A 17,230-nucleotide genomic window follows, 5' to 3' on the forward strand; every position below is an offset into this window, starting at 1 on the left:
TCTTCTGTAAAATACGTCTGTGAAAATTTTTCGTTACGCATACGCCCAAAGAGGCATTTAAAACAAGAGATGAAATATGGCTAACCCTGAACGACAAGTATAACTGGAAAACGTCACTAAAAACATTGAAATCTTTAATTTACTTTAACGTAGTTCTACATCCAAGGGTTCTCTTATATTAACAGAACAGTTATTCGTCCGGGTTGTTAAGGAACTGGTGGACTAAACCAGCGTCTGGAATCTGCGAAAACTTTTTTGAACATGGTCATCCGCCTGCTTAGTTCCATTCAGTTGTCAATCATGGAGTAGAACTTTTATAGAAAGACCTTAATTCAAGAGTTTTAAGAGATTTGGGCATACGTTAAGCTCTCATGTTTCAAACGCGTAAAAGGTCTTCCCGTAAACACTTAAAGTCACTTGGTTCCTTTATTAATTAGAGCGACACATATTTGAAAAAAATAGAAAGTTCGTATAGAGTAAAAACAGTAATGGTGGGAACAAAAAATTAAATGCTTTCTAGCTCTTTCACTTGTTGCACGTGAAGCGCATCTGCGACTCAGATTTAGAATTTGTTTGTAATCGTATAAAAGGTTATATAATAATAGCAATAGTGAAATCTCTGAACCAACCTTTTATAATAAGGTTCGTAAGTGCTTCTATAGAAACACTGGCTATATTTATACGTATCATACACCAAATTTTCAACATTTTGCACTTGAAATGAAGCATATAAAATGAAGAAGCCAAGCTTAATGGATTAGGTTAAATGCTTTTTCCCTACCATATCTTTTTCTATGAAAACTACGTGTATTAAAGCTCCTTAGACTCAAACTTCTATGTACCTTAGTTACTGTCCTTGCGTGTAAAAACCCTTGCTCTACAAAATTTTTTGGTGATGTTGCCAAAGCTCCTCCATACCTTGTAAATGCTTGAGGAGGAGAGCAAACATTGTAACAATACATCTGATAACCGCTAATAGCATAAAGCAAATGAGTTGCATTACCGTTTTTTAGTATATTGAATGAATAAAAACCGATTAGGTCAAATCTGTAAAGCCGTTATGCGTGTGTATTCGAGTAGTAAATAATATTGTTATTAATAGAAAAATATTAGCATGTCTATAATAATCTAAGAAGATAGTCGCAGCTCCGGAATACTGCTTTTACGCATATTCTAGTTACCTGCTTGCAAACGAATGTTGCGAGATATGGGATACTAATCTTTAGTCAATGACAAAAGCTTTTAACAAAATATTGAATACCCTTTACGTCTCGTATTATAGGTTGGATCGACTACAAGACTTTGTTTTTAGCCGGCGTCAACAACGTGAGGATGTCGCCGTTGAAACTGCAGCATTGGCCACAGACCCTTCAGTCCCAGGACACTTGCTGCGTTTGGGTTCGATTGCTAATAAAAGGGCAAAATTAGCTCTTGATGGAAAAATGAAGGCATGTTGATTAAAGTAACATCATTATGTAAAAAAAAAATAAAAATAGAAGAAGTAAGCCATAAAGTTCTAAACTTAATTTTTTTAGACACATCAGATTAGAAAAGTATATTTAACCTATGCGTTAAAGCTTTGCCAGCTCCAGCTACATTCGTTTTTTTGCTGAAACACTCAGGCTTTCTCATACGTCGCGAAAGTTGAGGGTCTAGAGGATGATTTACGCCGCAAGCGGAAACGTTCGAGTGATGCGATAATATATTCTGGTGATGAAGCCCCTGAAACTTATGCACTGCATAAACCTAAAGGCGGTCTTCCTGAGCAAATGCCTGTGATTGTGATGCCCCAGGTAAATGATATTTTCATCTAATATCTACTAATCAGCAAAACTCTAGGGTAAATCAGTAAACAGACACGAAAGAAATATTTCCGTAAATAAAAAATGCGTATATTAAGAAATATTTACTTAGCTTGATTTATGAAACAAAATTTTTGTGATGACTACAGACACGAAAACTTCGTTGAAGAACGTAAAAAATTATTAACATTTATAGCGCTACATAATAGCATAATTCTAAAGCAAGTGGTCCCCTGAAACTAAACGCATGGAAGAAGAATAAAGTTAATTTAAAAAACTATTTATAGTGAAAAAAAATGATAAATTGTACTCACAAGAATTTTACTTAATTTCTTTGTGTGATAGATAAAAGAGCAATCCACGCATAATGATGTAAGCTATAATTATTGTTGTTCTTGCATGAAGCAGCATACTTAATAGAAAATACGGTTTCACAACGCTTGTTTTCAAATAGGTGATAAGGGAAGTAATCAATAACACAAAAGCTGAGGAAAACATAAAAACTGTCATCTCAGGTAAGTATTAATTTTTCCGAAATAATGCTACAATATATTTATATCGTGTTCTTGAGAACTGTTGTATTGACGCCATTAATTTTTTCTAGTTTGTTTCTAGTAGTGCCAGTAGTTCTAGTTTGTATTCTCGTGAAAACTTACTGAGTACCCCAACAACATTACTTTTGAACCCATATTTCTGATTGCAATAGGTTTTCTACTTAACCATTTGTATGTCCCAAAATTTTGAAATCTATTTTACCTTTAGATGAAACAATATCACCTGCAAATTGTTAAAAGCATGTCTGTTATGTATTATTGAGTATTGGATAACTGTTCCATTCTGGCTTAGCGCATGACGTTTAGTTGTATATTTTGATAAACATTTTATTTCACTCTTTTTTACATTCCCGAAGAGTTAACGTAGATAAATTTCTGCGTACGTTTGCTATAATGTTATATTATAATAACAGTGTTAATAACAATAATATATAACCGTGATTTGCATTCAAATTAATTATGATTACTCTTTGTATTGGCACTTTTTTGCAATGCAGAACTGAAGCCAACATACACTTTTTTCCTCGAAAGGTGTAAGTTGCTCATTGGAGATAAAAAAAAAGCCACGTAAGTGTATTTTAAAGTTTTTCTTCCTATGGTGAGTTATTAGGTTTATTTTGTCTAACTACAGCGACGCTCGTTAGAATCATGTTTATCGATTATTCGTGTAAACGGTGAACAATAACTTAACGAAGGCTCACAACATAATACTGGAAAGTTATAAATGACAGCCGATTCATTAGGTTTCCAAAAATATGTCCAAATCCTGTTAAAAAACCGTTTTTTGATCTATCTTTTTTAAATCACTATAGTTCTGATTCATCATTAATTTCTTGTTGTGAATAATTTGTATCTATAGAATTAAACGCCGCTGTGAGAATGAAGGCTTCCTCGTTGATATCGATGGGAAAATTTGTGCATTGCACATAACTCAATTATTTACCAAACTTGAGGATTTCGCACAACCGTTGGAATGGTTCGCTGACAAGCAGGTAATTCACAATTTCACAATATAGTACTATGAATTATGATGGTATTATAATATATATTATAGTTGATAGCTCTATTAAGTCAGCCCGAATTGTTGGTCTTTTAATGGGCTTCTAACATACATTATCTTTATCTTACATTGGGCGGCCAATTGAATAGGACCACTGCACACGTATTAGGTGGTTCTGTATAGAACAACATCGTGGAATTGGAATTGTTTCACGGTCTTAGCTTTTTTATTTTCAACCGGAGCACGTTCTCTTGCTACTTATTACCTTCTGCCATTTGGGTCCTAGCTTATATATTCTTCTGCCGAAGAAGTCTAAAGTACGAGAATCCATGAAAACTCGAAATATAATTGAAGGCCTTACGCTGGGATTTTAACGATTTTGCTATAAAGGAAAGTTCACAAAATTTTGAAAACAATAGTAATCTGTGAGAGCAATGTGTGGCGAATATAGTGGATGGCAGAAACCCTTCTACTGCAAGTTCTACTCTTTTGGCACTGTGATCTTTGCGTTTTAAGACCGAGCATCGTTATGTATGGGGAATGGTGTAGCTCTATTTTATAATCTTCGTTGCTTACTGCGGAAGGCTTCATCATCTCTTCTAATCGTTAACAATAAACTTAAGCCGTAAACGACGAACCAGGACTAGTGGAGTTCTTGTATACAATACTTACATTAGATTATCAAACAGAGGCCATGAACTCTTTTAAATTCAAGATGTCCTTCCGGGAACTTTTCAAACCAACAGCTCACTATATTTCTAGTGGCAACATTTTCGCCGAATACAAAGTGAATACCTCTAAAGTTTTAAAATAAAGCTTATATTCGTATACCGTTTGACTTTTCTGATTTCTAAAGTTCACTACAGCTCGCTAAAAGACCGAATAACGCCATATAAGTGAGCTCTCTCAGATTTAAAATAAAGCTTAGGTCAGTATTATATATGCTCAAAATATTCTAGGTCTTATGTCGCCATCCCTAACAGCGACAAAACTTATCGGTACATCCGTGTAATGTAAGTTACCTTTTTATTAGCGATGCATTTTTCGATTTGAAGATTCTAGGTTTGGAATGTTCAACGGATTGGAGACTGCTCTATTCCGTAGTGTAGAAGAACTCTTTGTAGACCATAAAATGTATAGGCCCATATGCCACCACTATTGTGATAATATAATTAGTGTATGAGCATTCGAACAAAAGGTAAGCAATATATTAAAAAAACACACAAGAAAATACCGAAAATTATTGACTGGCCTCCTGTTGTCATACCTGTTGTCAGGACTCGCGACCAATTCCCCCTAATCTTATGTTTGTAGTTGCCTTTTATCTACCTTCATTTATTGATAAACTCGTTCGACTTTCAGCGATATGGCTGCACATTGACTGAAAGAGGGCTTTTGCATGTTACTATCTGGTTGTTGATTTATGTGGTGTCTTTTAAGGAGTTGAACGTGTTTATCCGGGACGTTCTAGAACTGGAGCACTGTCCGTTTCTGTCTCGGGTCAAAGGCCTCTCTGGTAACCTCATAGCTTCTGCGACGCTGGTGCCTCCAGATCAATGGATAATTAAGGTATTTTCATTTTTATGCTATTCGTCAATTTCTCGAAAGGAAGAACTCGATTCGAAAGTATTAAAAAACTCTTAAGTATACTTCCTTCTAACATATGTGCTTATATACTTACGACCAATATAACATGAAAACAAAACAAATTAGTGTCATGTAAAAGCTAAAATGGTATGTAGACATAGATGAAATATCTATTTTCTCCTTTTCATCTTTAATGATAAACCTCCACCTATTGACATCGGTCGAAGAAGATACAATGATGGCTATACTGATTACTGTTTCATAATGAACAAACTACAGATCAATTTTTTCCTGGCCAATTGATCGATGCAAGGATTTTATTAGTTGTTCAAATCAACCAAGTTTAGATTTTTACGAAGGTTGTGAAATGGACATAGTTCTATTTTTTGGTACAATCCGAAGGTCACCGTTTTAACTTAAACTAGATTAGATGACTTGCGAGATCTAGATAGATTGCTAAGCTAAACAGTTTTTGAAGGTGCTAAACATAAATGAATTCCATTCCATATAGTCGACACACTGTATGAAACGCGGTTTGTTTGTTTAATTTTAGGTTCCTCCGGGTATGTTCACAGTATACACCTGTCCACCCTCATCTGCTCAATCGACCACTGATCGGATAGAACTCGTGGCAGCTCCCGCCATTATTGGTCGAATGCCGTACCAGCTTTTTGATGATATTGTTCTAAGGTAGCTATTTTAATTAATCCTATGTTATGAGTTGTTGCTTAATTAAGCTATCGTTCAAGCAGACCCGCATAGACGTCACCTTTTAAATAAACCGCCATTTAACTTGACCTTACGTCAGCATTTACCTCAATATGTAAAATTTTGCTGTCATGTGTACTTCTTCAGATATTCTCACCTAATAAAATTTGGCATTGCCATTAATGTATATGCTCATCGCTCAGAGAGAACGCTCACCAAGTTCATCGACTTCACTGGGTCAAGGATCCGTAAAGAGGTACTCATTATGTAGTTCATTAATACATGTACCGCTCAGTAAATAATTTGCTTATTAATTTCTGTTTTACCCAACGTTTACCTACTACTTGATCATGGCATTTGAATGCTATGATGATTGAATGAAAAACTAGATATTCAATCACTAATTTCAGTGGCTAGCCATTACCTACAAGATAATTTCTGCTATCTTTACAGGAGTGTTTTTCTGTGCCTAGCCGCGGCCAAGTGGTTCCGTTAGTACGAATTAATATCTCTAAACACCTTCTGCCTTGCAAATCACGATTCACCGGATGGAAGGTTAGTCAGCTTCTGATGTTTGTCGAAGAATTTTATTATTATGTCGTGTAAAGAGAAAGAGTTTGTTTTCTAAAAAGATCCACATCAATAAGGCATTCAACTACGTATTTTCTTTATATTTCATAGATTTGTACATTTGTAACGAGAATGCGATTTAGCAGATACGCAAGGGCTTTCTTCGTTACCTTTAGGCATACTTTTTGAAGTTCAAGTTCTTAACATGTAAGTGGTTGAGTAAATTCGTTCGCATTTTGCTGCATACAACAAATATACCTTTTTATGTTGATGTGCATATTCTTGCCGTATTCAATATTCAGATGATGCTTCCGCTGACCGAAGCTCACGATGATTTCGATGAAGTAGATCGCCATCAGGATCTAATCCCCACCCTTGGTGTAGTAATGGCTGTCAACCAGAAAAAGCAGACAGCCATTGTCTCGACAAGACCTTCCAGGATCAGAGTAACTATACTAATTAGAACATAAATATACACACGAATGCGCTAGAGTAAAATTTTCTCCTGTTATAACCGTTCTGTATTCGCTGGCAGGTACTTAGATACGTTATTCGTGAGTGGAATTTAAAATTTATGCGAAGTCTAGGCCTACTTGACTGTATTCGTTTACTCACTCTCATTCTTTCAGGCTGCGACCAAGAACACAACGCTGTACGGGCTTTTAGCGAACAATGTTGGAGTTGGTAAACCAAAGGATCCCGGTGTGATAAGTGCTCGTTTACTGCATGGAAAAAAGGTAAACTACACATTTAACACTTTCTGTTGTGTAGTCGGAAAGTACACTCCTCTATGCGACAATAGACAATTTTGTTTTGCACTATTTATGTAACTCTATCTTATTTCATTACGTGTATAATAAGGAGCGTATCCAACTATCTATTATCATGCTATTATAATACGACATTTTATTAACTATTCTTATTATTATTATTAGAACCCTATTCTCATTTACCTCGTATTTCTTTCTGTCCGAATAATATTTTTGCTTGCAAATGTACTTAAAATCATATCATTAGAATTCTATATCTGCGATTTTATTGAAATCGGAAGTTGAAGACTTACAGCCATTTAAATATTAAAATAGAACATTGAAGGAAAGGAAGAAAAAAGGTAGAAATACATAAATTAAAAGAAACAAGAATTATGACCCGATGCAAGTTACCGTATATAAGCGAAGCGCTTTAAAGAGGAACGATTTCGAAGTGCATGGTAATAAAGCAAATAATTCTAGCCGCACATGTTAAGCGTAACATTGACTGTTTTTTTCTAAAACAGGGCTCGTTCTTTCGTGGATTTCTTGTAAAGCGTCTTACAAATGTGGACAAACAAAATGTTATCCTGAAGGTTTTTCTCGGCATGGACTTTCTTTGGCCCATTTGGGGACACTTTGAAGATGCAGCTACCAACATGCTCGTAAGTATGCAGTGACACACAAGAATAAATATACTTGCACCACAGGACATCTACAATATACATGTTCCTGTTAGACGTAGCTTGTTTCATCAAATTGAGTATTATCGATGGTTTTTCTTTTCCTTTGGGGTAGTTCATCTTAATAATATCGTACAACAGTTTACATTGTCTTCCGTCAATTTTGCATGTTTTATGCATTCAAATGTTGCGTCTGCATATGTTATATAGGCCTTGATTTTAGCCAGAAGAACTTGACATGTTTACATTTATTAACTTATGACTTTGCAAATGTATTTTTCTACTTAGCGTTGTGTATAAGCATCGCTCACTGTTAAAGATACGGCTTCTGATTCTCTCTTAATTTTACTGCTTCATGTTCACAGTGGATCTGCAAAGGAAGCTTAGGTTATGATTGGGACGAACATAATACAAAATCAAGTTCTTCCTATTGTTAACGTATCGAATCAACAAGCTCTTTTCACGACTTGACCGTGTTCCATCACCAAAAATGCTATAGTGCTTGTACTTGCTTTCAGAGGTATTCCCTTTTCACTTTGATGGGCTGCTAGAACACTGACAAATGTAGGCCTAACGAATATGATGAAAACGCGAATTCTGGAAAAGTATCGAAAGTATTAAAAAAAATAATCGCAACGAACTTTGTATCGGTTTGGGATCTACTTTGACTGACACTCATACATTTGTTCTAATAAAAGGCCGATTTGAAGGCTAACAAAAAATCAATTCATGAAAGCTGGGTTTTATTCTATTCTACAGATGACTAACCAGGGCTTGGAACACGACAGCCAACTGAAACTCGAGATTTTTGCCAAACCAAAATAAAAAAATCTAGAGAAGGTTATGTTGACACTCATTCATTTGTTATTTTTTTCTAATGTATCAATTGCATATTTCATTTAAATAAACTATTTGCTTGGCAGGTTCGACGATTACCAAATTTTAGCGTAATACGAATTCAGCTTCTGGAAGATGAGTTTCATACGAAAGAAGGCGTAAGGGTCTGTCTGGCGTCTGAAAATGACAACGAGAATACAGAGCTTTTCCAAGCGGGCCCACATAAGGCTTCTTTGAGATACAAGCAGCTCGAAAACTTTAATTACCAAACTGAGTTCAAAGACAAGTGTGACTCTGATGAGGACGACAGACAAACTAGGCAGAAAGCATTCATACTAGATGGTACAGACGATGAAGGCTTTGACTGGAATTATGATGCTCAACCGAATCTTACCCTGTTGGCCCAACGTAAGTGCCCCCGAAACGTGCGCTTCTGATACCTTCTGTATTGTCACATCTTTAAGGAAAATATTTGTAGCACTCACGGGATAAATAAATTATTTTTTGTTAGTATATATATATATATATATATATATATATAGATATATATATATAACATGCAGTTAATCTATAAAATTTAGCGCATGTCTCATCGACTATAAAAATTAATGCAGCAATTGCGGATTTGCTTTCACCGGTTGCAGAGGTTACTGCGAAGAATGACCGATCATCTACATGCGAGTCTTCGGATGAGGGTGATGAAAAAGATAATACACGAAAAACTCTTTCAACAAAACGAACTAAAGCCGATAGAGAAGAAGAGCGACGTAGAAAAGAAAATCAGATGCAAGACCAGGAGAAGAAACGAATCAGACAAGCTCTGGGGCAACACGTAGCAGAAGAGGTTTGTGCTAATTTAGTTTGGGAAACCAAATGGCCTTATTTGAAAAGGAAGATGATGTTTTCCGAAAAACGAAAGCTGATGGGCTCTCACTTCGTTGTAGAACAAGTTGAAATTACAGCTGGCTACAAGGCAGTGAGATCTCTCACGAGGGCAGTGTATGTTACAATATGATTTTACACAAAGAGGACCAAAAAAACAGGATTTCAAAAAAACTTTTTGTAAGTAGGGTATAGCCCAAATCAGTTGCTGTGCCTGCATCTGTGCTTCGATAATTAGGGAATAAGCTTGGTTTTCCGTCACTGGTTTAGACTGACTTCTTTATTGCTATTGAAGAGTATTAGATTATCATTGTAAGAAAAGTTGCATGAAAAGTTATGATAAAATGAAGTTCGAGGAACTACAAATGTTAAGTATGACAGATACTTTAACTACTAATAAATTAGATAATAACGACCGGCAGGATTCGCCTCAGACGGCTGAAGAGTTTGAACGTAAAGTCATGGCTTCACCAAACGACTCGTCTCTATGGATCCGCCTAATAGCTCTCCACCTAAAGCAGTTAGAAGTGGATAAAGCTAGACAAGTCTCCAAAAGAGCGCTAAAGACTATTCACGGGTAAGTTGAAACAGTTTCAATGGTGCATGTATATGATACAATCAAAAAATTTAGCTTGATACTTTTTCTAAATGATGTAGAAATAAATGAAAACGCAGCTTGCTTCACATCTGAACGAATATGGTCAAGGGATGGTGCCTGCCACCAAAAAACTACATATCAATACAAAATCGGCGACAATATCGAAGATCTTGTAATGAACTGATCAGATCCCCTACATGATGTTTTTAAAAATGTTTATCAATATGTGCATTTTTACTCCGTGCTATAACGACAGCAAAAGAGCGTAGAACAAAATCTTTTTTGTCAAATTCTTTCAAAAGCAATATTGAGAAATGAAGTAAAGGGAAGTTTGCTTGAGGTGAGTCAGACAAGTCGAATAGTGGATATATGAAACTGATTACCGATGCAGACTGGGTTTGTTTTTGAAGGTACGAATAGCTGAACAACTTGCGTTCACGTATTTCTCTGTTACGATGACGACGCAAGAACATGCAAAAAGTCTGTGCGCAATAAATAACGTTTAACATATTTTATTGTTTGTTAACAATACTTGATGAACGTTGAAATGGTAATGTTACCACTAGAGCTAATGGGAGGTAGATAGATGACTTGTATATGCTTTCTACTTACTTGTGCAAGATGAAAAGATGCATAAAAATGTTACGAACGTTGCTTAGTCATATGGAGTACAAATAATGCCAAATGGCTCGTTCCCTTAAATTTAACAGTGGGTCATGATAAACCTTTGTTGCAGAAGCGAACAAGATAAGCTGAACATATGGCTAGCTCTACTCAACTTAGAGAATTTGTACGGATCGCAGGAGTCCCTCGACGACGCCTTTCGCGAGGCGGTCAAGCATAATGAACCTTTAAAGGTATAGCATTTGAGACTACTTTAAAATTGTCCAGTCGTTTCATATCTACATAATCATCGTTGATTAGGTTAAATAAAATTAGTGAAGTTCACCTGTTTGTACGCATTCCTGAAAATACTCATATTTTTAAATGGTCACCCTGCACTAGCTAGCTAGTATGCTCCTTCAGGCACTTACGCTATCAGACGCTTACGTGATCCCACAATTGTTCGTAGAAGATGCGAATGAAGCGTGAATAATAGATGTTTATATATATAGGACGAGCTATAATGGCATGACGCTTTTTTCACCATACAGCACACTCAGAACGTAAACATTTATCGTAAATTTGCTTTTACTTACAATAGGCACATTCTCTGGATTTTGAGGGAAACAACAATTATTTCTACAGTTTATTTTTGAATAGATAATAAATATTTTCTCGTCAGGAAAAAATTGAGGTCGACCTGTTTGTTCATTGTTGAGCGAACTGAGGGGCGAGGTCTCGGTTTGATTGGCCGACTTTTACCTGAGGCCGTCGTGACCAATCCATGACATGGCATGCTCAATCACATCTGAATTATTCGCTAAGGCCTTAATCGGAATTAACGAATTATTATGAATGTGTTCTTGGAGGGAACAGGTCAACTAGCAAGTCCACACGATTTTCTCTTTGTCGTAGGTTTTCCGTTATGGTGTGCTCTAACCAGCTTTTAACCATAATGAGCTTGTTGTTTTGATCTAGAAAAAAAAACTGACCTTTTTCTAACGTCAATAATAGCGGCGAAACGCTACGTCAAACAGCCCACTAAGATTGATTTGAATTTGAATGCCGTACCTTGTATATGTTTAATCTATGGAGTAAATAAAGCGAGTATTTCAATGAAATGTATAACTCTGATTGGACCATCCATCTACTAAAAACATAACTGATATTGATTTCAAAGCTACCGATATATACCCAAATAAGTGTTATTCCACTTGTAACGCAGGAAAGACCTTATCTAAGCTAAGTACCTTATTGCGTTATAATTATTCCTACTCTTCCGTTAAAATATTCTTCTACTCCTGATATTTTGTTCCTGTTATCTGCCAACAGAGGATTTAACTACTTGTCAAAGTTTTACATTAAGCCCAGCTCGAATCTAGCCAATTACATAAAAAAAATCAGTCCGAGGCGACCGTTCACTGTGAACGATTTTGGTTAGATAGACGGACACAGATGGTCAGTTTAGTATCATAGATCATGTCATGTTAACAACCTCTTCAAGATCTCATTTGTGTGCATAATAATATTAAGTGAATTATTTGAGTTTTTTTTCTTTAGTTTGGAACATATTAAAAACTATATGAGGTTAGCTAGATTTAGGCGTTTTTTTCCGGAGCCTATTTTTGCAACTTTTTTGTTATGCACTCTATCGAGGTAAGAGGATTGTTTGTCTTGTATATTAAATGTTTTAAATTTGTAAAAAGAAAAACTGACTATTTTGTTTATTGCTTAGGTGCACCTGCATCTAGCGAAAATCTACGCTTCGTCACACAAACCCAATCAGGCGCGAGAAGCCTTCGAAGTTTTGCTTAAGAAATTTAAGCCATATAAAGAGGTAAGGATAAAGCAAGTTTAACTAGAAAGTTGCAGGATTTAAAGGGATTGCAATTATGCTAGAATGTAGAACAAAATTATGATCTGCTTTTTTTTTGGAACTATGGTTTCCATTGCTAAAATGGCTGAACACGCAAACCTCGTCGAAGTTTGTCGCATAAGCTTGAAGCCACTTGTCTTTGCTCCCAAGAAATTCAAATGAAAAACCTTTTGTACCATATTTAACAAAAATGCAACTAATATGCGTATTTATCATATGTTACATTAATAGACATAAAAAGTACAGCGGTTCACCAAATAATCGGATTTAAATAAAATAAATTTTGTATCATTCTTCCTCACTGGTGGTTACTAAACAGTGTTCTTTACTCACACAAAATTATAGTCATTAATATTTATTTCTCTATCTCTGTGAGCAAGAACAACTGATTATTTTTTAACTCTTTAATTGCTATTTTTTTAACAGTTTTTTATCTTTTTTTTTTGGTTTAATTTCTATTATACAAAATACTGTCATTGTTTTATCTCAAAATAAAGATATTTTCTGTGAACGATTATTTTATGTTTATGGAATAATAAAAGTGAATGTATGGATTAACATAAGAATATATCTGGATACGCACGACAAAGAGTTCATTGTTTTAAGTAAGTTACAGAAAATGCAAGGCTATTTTGGATTACAGGGAGTTGTTTTCCTTTTTTGAACAGTCGTCAAGATTTCACCTGCCGAGAATATTTTTAGAATAATAGTTTTGCTGACTTACTACATGATGCAGGTTGAAAGCATAAATGTACTTTGTCAATTTAACAACCTTATTGAAAAATAGAAATTTAATGTTAATTGCATCAGTAAGATAGCAATACCTTGAACTTTCCTTGTGAGGAAGTTTACAAAACCGTTACCTTTTCAGGTATGGATTGAGTTTGGGATGTGGTTATTTGAAACTGGACAGCTACAGGAAGCGCGCCAATTGCTCAAGAAGAGCTTCTCTTCATTATCTGATAAAGAACGTAAGTTATATTTAGAATCGTGCTTGAAATATGAAGTTTTGATATGATAAAACACTACATGCCACTCGATCTATGATCAAATACATGGTTGTAAAGGGCAATTAATTAACAGTACATCTATAGAAGGTAAGTAATTATTAAAGTTATCTGGAGTAAGTATTTAGGAATTTTTAAAGCCCACGCAAACATGTCCAATATCTGATTCATCTATTGGATTGGAAAGAAAGTTCCTGCGCGTTGCTTTATAAACCTCTTTTCTCACTTTCCCTTATTTGAAGTTTCCTTATAATATTCCGCTCGAAAGGGCTCTTCCTGCCCGATCAGCACTGTGAGAATATTGTGTTGTGAGTGCAAATTTAGCTCGAAACAATTCTTTAAGGATAGACATTACAGGTGGGAAAAAGTGCACTTTCGACAACTTCTGTACTACGTATAAAAACCAAAACACTACCAAAACTCCTTGGGACACTTGCTTAATGTACGGTAATCATCGCAAAAAAAGACTGTTCACAGGTGGTTTGCCAAATTTGAAAACGGCGTCAGGAATTTAGAGGATGCCCCTTGCTCCAGCCGACTTTCTGGGTTTGATAATGACTTTCCGAAAGGACACAACAGTTCGGAAAAAACGAACTACACGATTGTCGTTAATTACGTCAAGTCTCTTGATTTGATATAGAAACTTGGAGCGTGAGTACCTCAAAAACTTTCTGACCTCAACAAGTTATTACGGCTCCACACTGCATCTCACGATTCTCCGTGGTATCAAGCATCACAATAAGGATTTTTGCGCCGAACCGTCATTAGTGACGCGCAATATTGTCTGTACGTTAACATTAACCATAAATCGGAGTGGGTGGTACCATAAGAAAAGCTAAGGCCCAGGACATAACTAGATTTTTATCCTAAGAAAAGTCATGCTTTGCGTTCGGTGGGACTGCGAGAGTCATATTCACTGGGAATTATATTCTACGAAACGGACAGTTGATTGGCACCTTTATTCGGTCTAATTGTACCGAGTTAACCAGGATATTCCAGAGAAAAGACCTAACGTTCGAGGTCGAGTCTCAATTTTTTCTGGTCTTTGCGCTGCCGTATTATCGCTATTGCCATTCACTGGGCAATTACCTCCGTGGCCTTACTTTCAGCACGGCTTCAAAATGTAACTGGAAAACATCTTCCAAATCAAAATGCATTACCTTCTGGCGAGACCGTATGCATGATTTATGGGAAAATGCGACTAAGTCACAAGCAAAAGTAGGGAATACAGAACATGATAACTTGTCATCACAAAAATAAAAAAAAAATTAGTAAAAAAAAAATAGTAACCAAGCGTGGGGACTTCCTTTCCAACCTCGTATTTCAAAAGCTTTCGATCTGACGATTCGAGTTATCACGCAATCAACTGGAACCTCGATGTGTTGCTAATTTTAGGAAAAAATCAGCAGCTACTTGAATGCGGTAGAATAAAATACACAATGCTAAAAACCAAATATTTTTAGTTTGTAAGGCCACTCACGTTTAAGGGAGCGGTGAGGCCTATTATTACAGTGCCGTTTCGTAGGTCTACTGAAGAAACCCAAGATACAGAGACCCACTTCATTTTAGCACTATACTGAATAGGTAATTCCTAGAATTTGTTCTCACAGTAGAAATAATCGAAAACGTCGAGAAGATAGAATATTAGAGATTTAAAATAGTCGTCAGAATGTCTCCGTTTTTTTACAAAACGTTTCATGAACTATCAAAGCAATGAAATAGACATTTCATTGCATATGATTACCAGGACGTTGTAGCGCAATCTTCACTTAACTAGAGGTGAGCTTTGCCAGCTTATTTGCCGATTACGTCTTTATAAACAGTCGATGACAGCATAATTCTATTCACTTATTCATCAAAATAATATCATTTCCAAACGCGGTACAAACCTAAGCTTTGTTCACCTATTGATAAACAAGATGAACATGAAGGTTGTACATTATTTGCTGGAAGTAGAATCAGCATAGATCTCTACTCAAAGAGCCTATTTCGTAGCTTGGAGCTCATAAGGAACCGTTCTTCGGTTCCAAGTGTATATTTTAGTTTTTTGATACACCTCTGGCATGCAGGATATAGACGCAATTAGGAACCACTTTATGAGCTTTAATGCATACGTTCCAAAACAAACTAAATTCTAGCGAACGGTGACGTTTTTAGAGAGATACGCAGACGATCTTTGCACCCTCCCAAACATACGATATTAAATAAACTGGCAAGTAATTTATACTAAGAACATGATAAATCGGAGTATTCAGATTGGTGCCTTTCAGATTTGTCGCACACGCCTGATCCAAGAATAGGTGAAAATTTGTCTCACTAACGAATCAGAGCCCTTGTTACTTACGAGAAAAATTGCTATTTACTTATTTGTAGATGCGATTTGAGCGACAGGGTAAGGTTGGCGTTGTGAAATTTCTATATCTTAAAACTCTAATAAATAATGGCTTCATAATAACTCTCTAAAATAATGGCCTAGGGTATGTAAAATCGGTTCAGAATTGCTTCGAGGACCTATTAGGTAATGTATTGTCGGGCTCGCTTGAGTTTCTCCCACTAGTTCATGTCGTGAGATACACAAGGTCATTTGAATAAATACAAACATCATGCAACAAATGATTCAACAATAATAACAGCGTTTGTATTTGTGTTCGGTGCCGCCTTAGAGATCGACGTGATTAGACGTTTTGCATCAATGGAATTCTCACACGGTGAACATGAAGTGGGCAAGAGTCTGATGGATAATCTACTATTGTCCTATCCGAAACGAATTGACTTGTGGAACGTCTACATAGATCAACTTGTTAAATTGCAGGACTTCGACTCCGTCAGGTAACTTTACTTCTTCTTAAAGCATTTCTCCTAGCGTATTGCTGTTTTGTAAGGATTTACTTACAACGTAGCTAATATTTTTGTAAATTACTAGAAATATATATATAGCCCTTTGTCCAAAAATTAGTAAGTCGTTTGTTCAAAACTGGGAAATATTCATCTACTCGTTTTAACTTAAGTTGTGCCCTTTGAAGTGATCTCCGTTGGATGCAACACACAGTTCGGCCGGCTACCTCTCTACTGTTGATTTTATCGAATCGAAACGTTTTCCCTTCAGATCTTTGTTCGGCTTCGAAAGTAGAAAGAGTCGCAGAAGCTTGAGTTTGTTTAGTAAGAACTGCTGTACGAATAGTGGAATGTGGGCCAAATGACGGAACCAAAAATAATACACACTCGCGAAATCTACTTGAAGATATTTGATAATACTCTTTGTTATCGGTGCAGCTGGCCTTTCGGGATAAGGATCGTCTTCGATGGGCTCCTATGCGCCTTCGAAACACCATAGTGGCTCGAAAATTTAGACTATATTTTAAAAAAGATAGTATAACGGAAATGTTCCTTCAAGCAAATAGGAAAAAAAAACAACTAGTTTGAACCTATGTAAGTACAGGAGTTTTCTGAGAACCAGTGTAGAACTATAGGAAACTAAACGAATATTTCTTAGTTTGTAGTGACAAATATATTTTAGATACACAAAACTTTTCAAACACCGTCCAAGTCTATTCTTAACTGTGTTGAGAGCTGGTTTAAAGATGGCTAAGTTTTGATCTCTAAGACTGCCTCAAGCAACACTGCGGATAGTTCAGTTTTAATTGTTTGAGTTTCTCGAAGAATAGTATCAAACAATTCGTAGACTAAGAGTAGGTAACATGTAGCCAACACATCTAAAGTCGCGCTGCATTAGCGGTTCAGTATGATTCAACAGTGTATGTGTTGTATCTCTTT

General features: G+C 35.9%; 1 protein-coding gene across 3 annotated transcripts in view; it reads left to right on the forward strand.

Annotated features, from left to right (window-relative positions):
* Positions 1–17,230, forward strand: part of LOC111254989 (uncharacterized) — a 28,490-nt gene that overhangs the window by 8,869 nt on the left and 2,391 nt on the right. For all 3 annotated transcript variants that reach the window (XM_086974410.1, XM_022816538.2, XM_086974409.1), the window contains exons 4-22: positions 1,283–1,448; positions 1,623–1,793; positions 2,257–2,317; positions 2,854–2,923; positions 3,216–3,348; positions 4,797–4,925; positions 5,497–5,633; positions 5,799–5,907; positions 6,105–6,206; positions 6,524–6,667; positions 6,851–6,958; positions 7,498–7,635; positions 8,577–8,898; positions 9,135–9,334; positions 9,795–9,949; positions 10,707–10,827; positions 12,309–12,410; positions 13,321–13,420; positions 16,120–16,285. In XM_086974410.1, the coding sequence (XP_086830536.1) occupies positions 1,283–1,448; positions 1,623–1,793; positions 2,257–2,317; positions 2,854–2,923; positions 3,216–3,348; positions 4,797–4,925; positions 5,497–5,633; positions 5,799–5,907; positions 6,105–6,206; positions 6,524–6,667; positions 6,851–6,958; positions 7,498–7,635; positions 8,577–8,898; positions 9,135–9,334; positions 9,795–9,949; positions 10,707–10,827; positions 12,309–12,410; positions 13,321–13,420; positions 16,120–16,285 (2,634 nt within the window). The remainder of the gene's footprint in view (positions 1–1,282; positions 1,449–1,622; positions 1,794–2,256; positions 2,318–2,853; positions 2,924–3,215; positions 3,349–4,796; positions 4,926–5,496; positions 5,634–5,798; positions 5,908–6,104; positions 6,207–6,523; positions 6,668–6,850; positions 6,959–7,497; positions 7,636–8,576; positions 8,899–9,134; positions 9,335–9,794; positions 9,950–10,706; positions 10,828–12,308; positions 12,411–13,320; positions 13,421–16,119; positions 16,286–17,230) is intronic.

The sequence above is a fragment of the Varroa destructor genome, unplaced genomic scaffold, assembly GCF_002443255.2.
Source record: "Varroa destructor unplaced genomic scaffold, Vdes_3.0 BEIS01000007.1, whole genome shotgun sequence".
NCBI lineage: Eukaryota > Metazoa > Arthropoda > Arachnida > Mesostigmata > Varroidae > Varroa > Varroa destructor.